At 34.3% G+C, this 10,132-nt stretch overlaps 1 protein-coding gene across 2 annotated transcripts in view; it reads right to left on the reverse strand.

The window, feature by feature from the left end:
• LOC129748604 (protein Wnt-4-like) overlaps positions 1 to 6,594 on the reverse strand; it is a 30,456-nt gene extending 23,862 nt beyond the window's left edge. For both annotated transcript variants that reach the window (XM_055743266.1, XM_055743265.1), the window contains exon 1: positions 5,602 to 6,594. In XM_055743266.1, coding sequence (XP_055599241.1) covers positions 5,602 to 5,726 — 125 coding nt within the window. In that variant the 5' untranslated portion in view covers positions 5,727 to 6,594. The remainder of the gene's footprint in view (positions 1 to 5,601) is intronic.
• Between the last annotated feature and the right edge of the window lie 3,538 nt (positions 6,595 to 10,132).

Below are 10,132 nucleotides of genomic sequence, written 5' to 3' on the forward strand. Positions count from 1 at the left end.
AATATATTACAATTATTGAGGAAGTAAAAGCTTTAACTTTATGATCAATTCTTCCGAAACCTTGAGCAAATTTACCTTCCAGGTAATAATTATAGAAGTAGTTATTTATTTTGTTATTTTTCCCGTTATGGGAATTGTAAAATCATTTCGAACCAAAATAAAGTTTGTATATTTTTCAAGCTAAATTCAAAACGCTTTGCAGTCAATTATAAATTTGTTAAATCGATTAAAATGTTCAGTACCTATCAAACACTTAACTGAACAAAGTTTCTTTTTGTTATAGAAGAAATAGTTTAAATAATACCTATCCTTCTAATTTTCTAAAAATAAAAAATAAATAGATTTTTCAAAGCGTTGAATCTCTGAATCAAGATTATCTGTAAAGGTAAAATCTGTATTGTTTTTTTCCGGGACTTTGACACAAAAGAGGATACAATGATTGATTCCACTCTAAACTGATAAATTCTAAAACTTCTAAGCGCCATATTCCTAAAACTAGAGGACAAAGTCTAACAAAAGAATAATTTCAGGAAGAAAAAGTCTACCAAAATCTGTTTTGAAAACACAGGCGCCAGCTATATTTTAAAAAGAACATCCATTCTGAAAATGAAACTCTGGTTATTCAAATCGCAATTGATTAGGACTTTTCATTGAAGAAAAGTATTAAATATCAGAAATTAACCCTTAATTTAATTTTAGTTAAATTTAAGAATTTATCAAAAAAATGGAAATAATGTGAACAAGAAGAAACAAATACGCTTTTTCACTTTTTTACGATTGCATTTGTTACAAACTTGTAAGGATTGTATTTGTTTCAGATCAAATAGAATTTAAAATCTTGTATGAGAGTTTGAAATTGAAGAGAAAATTAATGAAAATAAAGATTGAAACCAAAATGAATACTGATAACACGATGTTTTCTTATTTCATCATTAATCCAAAATAATAAAATATCAGAATTTAACAATCAGTTTTGAATTTACAGCCATTATCACCAAACACTTTTTCTTAAATGTTTGGTTTTTCAAATGTGTGGGTTGCATAATAAGAATAATTTATATTTTGTCGTGAGCCTAGCGCTGATATAAAAAAGCTCAAGAATCAATATTGTGGATAACTTCAATTTTTTTCTACATAATCTTCTTAAAAATGTGTGAATTACGCTCATTTGTAAAATGACATTTTTAACGAGAAATTCTTTAAAGATTTCATAAAGTGAAAATTTTTAAATTACCACAAATACGAATTACAAAAATTAAATTTTTCTCAAATTTTTTTTCTTTGTGAATAATCAAGATGCGCAGATTGTTTTATAAAAGGACTAGCTGACCCGGTGTGTTTTGCTACCTCTTCCATGGAAAAATAAGGCGCGTTAAAAATTATTTTAATTTAAATATACTTCCTTTTAAATAAAATTTCAACATTATTTAAAGTGTTTTTTTTCATGGCATTTGAGCTTCTAAATTGTTTTGAGTCAAAACATAACTTTATAGTTTGAAGGTCGAAAAAGCCACTCTTAAAGGGGGGGGGGGGGAGGGGGGGGGTAGGGTCTAACGGGTAAAAAAACACAATTTTCACGATTTTTTTCTAGAGCTATCGTTCAAACAAATGTATTCAAATTTTTATCATTATACAAAGCATTGTTAAAAGAACATTTAGTAATTTTTTCGTAGAAAAATATTGAAAAATGAGCCAGTGACGGAGCACTTTCGAGGATGCCTTTTAGAAAACAGGATTTGCGGTGGACACTGTATCTCAGCACAGAATCATCTGAAGTCAAAAAATCAGAGCAGAATATTTTTAAGAGATGGTTTTCTGGACCCCAACATTTTTATTTAACTTAAAAAAAATTTATGAAATTTGTGTGGCTGTTTGAAGTAAAAACAACGATTTTTCACAAAAAAATCCGCCATTTTTTATCCGTAAAATCTCCCCAAGGTAGAAAAAAAGGAAAAAGAAAAACGTTGGGGTCTGGTATTTTATATGTTGAAAATATGTTCCAAATTTGAAAAGAATCGGATAAGTAGTTTTCAAATGACGATGTCCACGGAATTTAAAAATGTGCTTTCGAGAAAAACGCGTTTGAAGTTTCTGCTCTTGGTTTCTTGCAGTATTAGATAGGAGGAGATAAAGGCATATAATTTCTACAGATTTGCTTCAATTGACTTGAAAATTTGACACAACATTCTTGAAATGTTTAGCAATAAGACCCTCCCCCTCCCCTTAAGAACAAATAGGAGGAATCTTCAATGCAATAACACTATAACACTGAACACTAAAGCATTTAGACTTAATTTGTGTTGATATTATGTATATATATATATATATATATATATATATGTATATATATATATATATATATATATATATATATATATATATATATATATATATATATATATATATATATATATATATATATATATATATATATATATATATATATATATACATTAGGTTGCCAGATTTTTTTCAGCACATATCCGGGCCGGACAAACCGGGCTATTTTCATCTAAAAACCTAGGAAAATCAGGACATTTGACTTCAAAATGATGGACCAAAATCCTAGCAAAATCCGTGCAAATTTGGTCAAAACCTAGAAATTACTCATCAAAAATCAAGAAAAAATAGTTGAAAAATATTTGTTTCCCTTTTTTTATCAACAGATTTTAAATAGTATTTTAGGCTATCAAAAAACCTTTCTAGATAACTTTCATGAAACTTGCTCTACAAATTTCGTTTTGGGCGCATAAATAAAAAATATTAAAACACAATTCGTTTATCAGTTTTTAACTATAATCCTCCGAGGATTGTTGAAATTTTGTCAATTTTTTTAAAATTATTTTTTATGACAGCCCTCTATCCCTTTTTGGATTTGGACGGTTGTAAAAACCATTCTCGGTCTCGAAAACGGGTACACATAAAATTTCACGTTGATCGGTTCAGATGTTTCTAAAAATTGTTCAAATTGTGTCATGTGTATTATAGAGACCATTCCCGGTCTTGAAAATGGCTGCACACCAAGTTTCACGTTGATTGGCTCAGTAGTTTCCGATAATTCGAATTGTATCAAATTATTGTTAATTTGGTAAGGAAGCCCTTCTTCTTTGGATTTGGAGGGGTTTAAACGTACTATAGAAACCATTGCTGGTCTCGAAAATGGCTACATCAAATTGCTCGTTGATCTGTTCAGTAGTTTACGAAAATTGTTCGAATTGTGTCAAATTTTAGATAATCGTGTATGGGTCCCCCTCATTTTTAGATTTGGATGGGGTTAAAAGTATTATAAAAACCATTCCTGGTCCTGAAAATGGCTGCACATCGAATTTCACGATGATCGGTCAAGTAGTTTACGAAAATTGTTCGAATTTTGTAAAAGTTTTGTTAATTTAGTATAGGAGCTTCTCTTTTTTGGATTCAGATTTGGGATTTGAAAGTATTTTGAAAACAATTTCCAGTCTTAAAAACGGCTACACACTAAGTTTCACGTTGATCTGTCCAGTTGTTTCTGAAAGTTGCTCGAATAACGTCATATTTTTATAAATTTTGTATGGGAGCCCCTCTTCCTTTAAGTCGGAGCCGTTTGAAGGTATTTTAGGTATTTAGGTATTTTCACATTGATTCGTTCAGTAGTTTTCGAGTCTATAGGGAACAGACAGACAGACAAACATTCATTTCATATTGGTATATAATAGCTGATCCCATACGAACTCCGTTTTGCGTTGGAATATGTGATGAACAGTTTGTATGAAAGTCAATTGCCAAGCTTTTCCCAGATGCACTTCCGAATTCATTGTTGAGTAATGAATTCGGATATGAAATTTGGAACTAATAAACCGTGCCAAAAAACCCGTGTATAAATTTTGACTCGATTGTTGCATAAAAACGCAATTATTGTCAAAAAGTTGAACCCCTTTCGGTAGCCTCTTATACAATTTTTTATATCTGAAATCGATTGCCCTTCCCCCAAAACTCCCATGTGCAAATTTTCAAAGCAATCCATTACATAATAACGTCAATATGTCTAAAACAGTGAAAAATAAATTTATATGGACGACCCCTTTCGTCGACCCCTGGCAAAACACTTGACATCTGAAATCGATTGCCCGTCTTTGAAAACCACCGTGTGCCAATTTTCATTCCAATCCGATGTAGAATCCCGACAATATCGCATTAACAGTGAGGAGTTAATATGGATGAACCCTTTGGCCGACCCCTTATTTTAATTTGGATGAGTGAAAACAATTTTTTGTTCCTAATAAATCCTATGGCCCCTTACACTGAATTTGATACCTCAAATCGATTGCAAGTCACTCAAAACTATCGTGAACCAATTTTCATCTAAATACGATGCATAATAACGTCAATATCGCAAAAACAGAAAACATTTAATATGGACACAAAATTTGACACCTGAAATCGATTACTCGTCTTTCAAAACACTCATGTGCAAATTTTCAACACAATCCGACGAAAAATAACGTCAATATCGCGAAAACAATATTTATCTTGTATGGACGACCCCCTTCAGAAGGGTCATCCAAAAATCTGAAAACATTTTCCATCATTCCTGGTCCTAATGAGTATCCATGCCAAATTTCAGACCTCTAGCCCTTAAGACGGCTGAGTCTATAGAGTCTAACAAACAAACAAACATACAGAAATTGCTTTATATATGTATATATGGATATATAGATGTATTAGTTGTATCAAATGATATCTAAATAAATAAATTGATAACATTTTGGTAAAAGTGTCCACTATTCTTCTCTTATTTCATATATTTCAGAAATCATAACTCTTATTTTGGAATACATGGGGAGGAGGAGGAGCAGTGTGCTGAAAGTAAATATTGAAGGCTTATTTGCAACAGCACCTCCCCCCTCCCCCCTTCATAAGCATTCTCAAAATGAACGTTCTTTCACTAAATATTTACGTTCGTTTTTATTGACTAAATTTTGAAAATTTTAAAAATCATTCCTACCTCCCCCCCCCACCTATAGCCAACTCTAGGACCGCGCCTGCCAAGCGGAAACTCTATTCACGAGTTGAATGCAAGAGCAAACATATAACAACCATATCGTCAAGTTGCAGGTATTTTTCACTTAAACTGTTGCTCATCTATGTAAACCAAAAGAACCGTTCCCTCAAAACACACTTGAGTCAGTCACTGACGACAGTTGTGGGTCCTTTGGAAATGTTTTGTTTTATGAATGAATCACTTGCTAATATACACTTATTTATGCACATGCTTCATTACGATGAATTAATTAGCCTAGCACACTCATGTGTTTACAGCGTAATGGAACGCCTAGGAATCAGTGCTGCCATCTTTATGGAGATGAGGAGATAAGGAATCGTTTGGCATTTTAAACCTTAAATTTGGTAAATCTGCACTTTTGTTCCTCTTGCTAACCGGCAATAAATTGTTTTCGAGACAACACACCTCAGGCCCCAAATCATAACAATAATACGAACTTGAATAAAATTAATACATAGGAAGATGGAGGGCTTAACACGAGATTGATAATTCTTATCAACTTTTATTACGAAGAAACAAATGTAGATAAATGTAGATTTTAACTATCCAAACACACTCACCTATTTGCGTTGATGATATCATTGCACTCACTGATATTCCAAATAATGCTGAGAAGAATCACGCTGTAAACTATCATTTTTTCTGCCGACAGTTGGGCTGAGTCAAACTTCCTGGGATCAATCATTGAGAACAGTCTTTTGATTTAACTTCCCAAAACCATGAATGTAGTGTAATCAACGTTCAAACTTTCAGGACACTATCAATCGACGCTGAATCCTGACTATGGTCGACCATTGGCCAGGGATGAACATTCTCCTGGTGCCGATTTTGTCATACTGTCGATGCACATCTCGTAACTTCACGATTCTTCTGGGTGGTCTAGCAGCAATCATCGTTTTTGTTTCATTGAAGATTGCTCTTAATGGTTTAGTGTTTCGATTTCTACAATAATGGGGAGCTACTATCCTTATGACGACGAATTTGCCGACGCGTTCTCGAATAATAACTATCAGCAACACCGATCCAGCGACGTTTGATTAGCTCGACGCGTTCAACTCTCCTTCGATCGGGCCATTAAGATTTTTCCCATTTGCAGTAACAGTTTCTTGAATGGAAACAGCCAATCGCTTGGAAAAAATATTCCTTGCACACACAACTTGAACGATATGCACCCGACGAATGGGCCACAGAAATGCAAGAACGTTTTCGGTAGACGTGAGTTAAAATTTTTCAACACCTTTCATCGTTTTTGAATCACAAAAAATGTTAACGATTTCCAAAAAGTAGTTATTTATTATTTACGGACACTTTAAATTTACACATCTTTTCATCGGCCGCAGATATGTTCCAGATCACTTTCATTTCAATGCAACTTCCAAGAAGCTTCTTTCCCAATCAACAACCGACCTCAGAACCTCAACTGGCTACCTTACACTTTACCCGAGGGCACTTTGGTCCATTCCTAACGCTTCCAAATTCCAAAGGACGCTTGAGCTAAACACGAGGCGCCAGAGAGCAGCACGCGAACACGTTGCCTTTGCTTGTTACCGTGATGATGATGTCCATGTGAGTGAGCTTCTACACACCAATGCAGCAGCTCGGTACCGGACGGGCGCGCGCCATCATGATGGGGTGTTTGATTTTTTTTTTCGTTTCTGTCCACCAAAATTCCAACCGCCCCGGCCACAGAAAACATCGCTTTGACATCTCCCAGTCGAATAAGGGCGGAAGAAGGGAGCAGACCCTCATATGAGTAAGGGCGACTGTGGTGACAACATTGGGATCGTTAATATGCGCAAACGAACGAGGATGGATTGTTGGGTGATGCGTGTGACTTCCTACCTATGGGCCAGAAGACCTGATGGTGGTTGTTAGCGGACAGGTGCAACATGTGGGAGAGCTTAGAGTTGTTGCGTAAAGTTGCGCGACACGCAGCGCGACAAAATTGAAAGCTTTTCGATTTCTTGCGGCATGAAAAGAACATGTGAGGACGATTTCCCTACTCTTTATATTATTACATGGGATCATTTTCTCGTCATTTAACCCTTCGAATGAATTAAAATAAACTGAAATAAAAATCAGCCAGCGATCACGGTGTGATGGATACAGCTCAATTCTGCTATGCCAATGGTTATGAGATCGATTCTCGGTCTCGTAATTGTATATTGGTATGTATCTTCAACTTTCAATTTTCAATTCTATGGCCCCTTTCTGTAAAGGAAGCTGGATAAATCTATGTCAAACAAAAGACCACACATACCCCCTTATTCTGCGCCGCGCGTGAGGTGACGATAGTTGAGTCACCCTAGTCACTCGATTCCTGTAGTCGCTTTAGGTGAGAAACGTCTTTTAGAATGAACTTTTAAGTTCTTATCCTAAACTAGTAGTCAGCTGGGCATGAGAATCTCTATCACATCGGCTGCGGGAATAAAGTGACAAGACTAACGTGACTTCGACTCGACTCGACTATCGTCACCTCACGCGCGGCGCAGAATAAGGGGGATAGTTTGGAACTAGGGAAAATATTCTGTCTATAGTGACCAAGAACCTTGTTTAATCGACTTCACAAAGCTAACAGGCAGAGAAGGTTACCAAAAACCGTCATTTTAAAGGTTTTTGATTCATTCTTCTCAAATTAAAGATAAATCAAAAGATTCAGAATTTAAAGTGCTATATTTTGACATAAAAAGTTTTTTTTTCGATAAACTGGTGATTGGTATGTAAGCAATTTAACGCGCCACTTTTTGAATTTTCTGTTCTTATATTTTTGACCAATAGAACAAAATAAGTTATGTTAAAAAAAAAATTAATTAGGTGTGATTTTTTCTGTAAATAATGAAAAATATTAACTTTCCCAAGCAACACAGATTAAACCAATGAGCATTAGGAAGTTTTATTACGGTTTTTTTTGTGTACCTCGTTTTATGGCAATTATAGTCATAAAAAATGATTTTACTCTTGTTTCGATCATTTGTTTTAAGAGAGTTTTCAGAACGCTGATAAAGCTTTCTCTAAACGTACTTATGTTTTAAAACAGTTATGAATGTTCTTCTACTACAATAAAACAAAAAAAAACTTAGAAGTTTGCTCTAAGCTTTCTTTTGATCGTTTTATAATAGCACTCAGTGCTTGATAATTAAATCGCCATAAAACTTAGTGACAGTTCTCGATCAAGATATCAAAACACGACACGCTCAGGATAGATTACACATATTTGAATTAAACTTTCCATTTTTACACATTTTTTATAAATTATTTGTGTCGGTTTGCGGTTAAAATTAAACAAAATGAAGTGGTATGAATATTTCCTCAATATGAGTATTGAGTGATAGGCCCAACTAGTAGGATAAAAATGTTGCTTGACGCCATTGTTAATCCAAAATGGCGGCTTCCGCTTTTATTTTCAAAACTGTTAATTTAACTGTGCTATGTGACGCCATTATCATTCTAAGATGGCGGCTATGGCTATTATTTTCAAAGCTGTAAATTACTGAAAATCATATGGAACATCCACAATAAGCAATATTTAGCGAAAGGGCTAATCGAGTAGAAGTCGAATTTCGTTGTATGACGCCATCTTGAAATCCAAGAATGCCAAGAATGTCCATATTGTGGGAGTTTCATGCGATTTTCAGTAATTAAAATTATTTTAATGTTCTCCGGATGCCGCCATCTTGGAATTCAAGATGGCGTCAGATAGCGAAATTCGACTTCTTCTAGTTTAGCCCTTTCACCCAATACCAATATTGTGGGGCTTTCATGCGATGTTTAGTCATTTACAGCATTTTGAGGTTTAGCAAAAGCCGCCATTTCGGATTTCTAGATGGCGTCAGACAACGAAATTCCACCTAAACTCATGGTTTCATTCCACCGGTCATTCACAATCAATTCCATATTTTTTTTAGCTTAGCTTAGTTGACTACTCATATCCACCTTAAATCATTGAACTTGAAGTGCTTATATATGATCATTTATTTAAAACTTCCGATAACATATTTGATTAGACTTTGTTCAACTTACGCACTTCTAATTCCATGATCGCTGGCATGGCTGAGCAGAACAAGTTCTACCTCGTCAATGGTTGCTACTTCGTGATTGATCGAGGCCATCAGTTTTGTGCAAGGGCCAAAAGAATGGTGCTTGGGTCTAGCAGTTCATTCACAATGCACAAAACTCATGCTCTCCTTTTGAAAATGATCAATAACGGCGCCGGCCACGTCCTAGTAGCCAATGAGGGATGAAGGAAGGAATGTTAGTAATATACTCTTTAGGTTCTGCTAACATCCTCTAATTAAAAAGACATACACCGTCTTAGCCTATTTAGGCTTTACAGACTGAATAAATGATATAGACAACTTAACCCTTCATTTCATGATTTTTTATTTTTTCTTGAAAAAATTCTCAATAGTGCGCCATGATGTGTACATGAAGGGAAAAATAAGTAAAAAATATAATTTTCACACATTTCGAGTATTTAGCCAAAATATTAATTGTTGCAAATTTGCAACAACATGAAATGGTTATACCTTTTTGTTCCTCACACAAGACAGCTAGATATAAATGTTTACTCTTAGTTTATCTTGTACTAATCATAGTTTTAGCTCAAAAACTTCGTAAACCTAGTGTCTGGACACCATTCAGATGGGGGTAGAACCTATGTATGCTGGTTATTCACCATGGGTGCACGGATTCACCGCAGTTCCTACCTAAGTATGTGCTTACATGCATTATTGAGATTAATTAGATTGACAAATCTCCAGTTCTTTTTCAGTAACTTCATTTTTTGTGAAAGATTTTATGTGGTTTTATGATCTTCGTGTTCATGGTTTTTTAGCGCAATATACAACAATCTAAAAAAATAGTTCATTCTCGGCTGACAACAATGAAATATAAAACAATTTATAACAGAAAAAGTGATTGTTGTATATGGTATACTTATTTGCAAAGAACCAAGTTACTTGAAAATCAGGGAATACAAATTGTTGACGAAACAATTAGCACTCATATAACTTTTGTTGATTTTTTTTAATCATAGTTTTATTTATTAAGGCATTTTACTTATACATTTCATTTTGCCGAGTATTTAATCAA

The sequence above is a fragment of the Uranotaenia lowii genome, chromosome 2, assembly GCF_029784155.1.
Source record: "Uranotaenia lowii strain MFRU-FL chromosome 2, ASM2978415v1, whole genome shotgun sequence".
Classification (NCBI taxonomy): Eukaryota; Metazoa; Arthropoda; class Insecta; order Diptera; family Culicidae; genus Uranotaenia; species Uranotaenia lowii.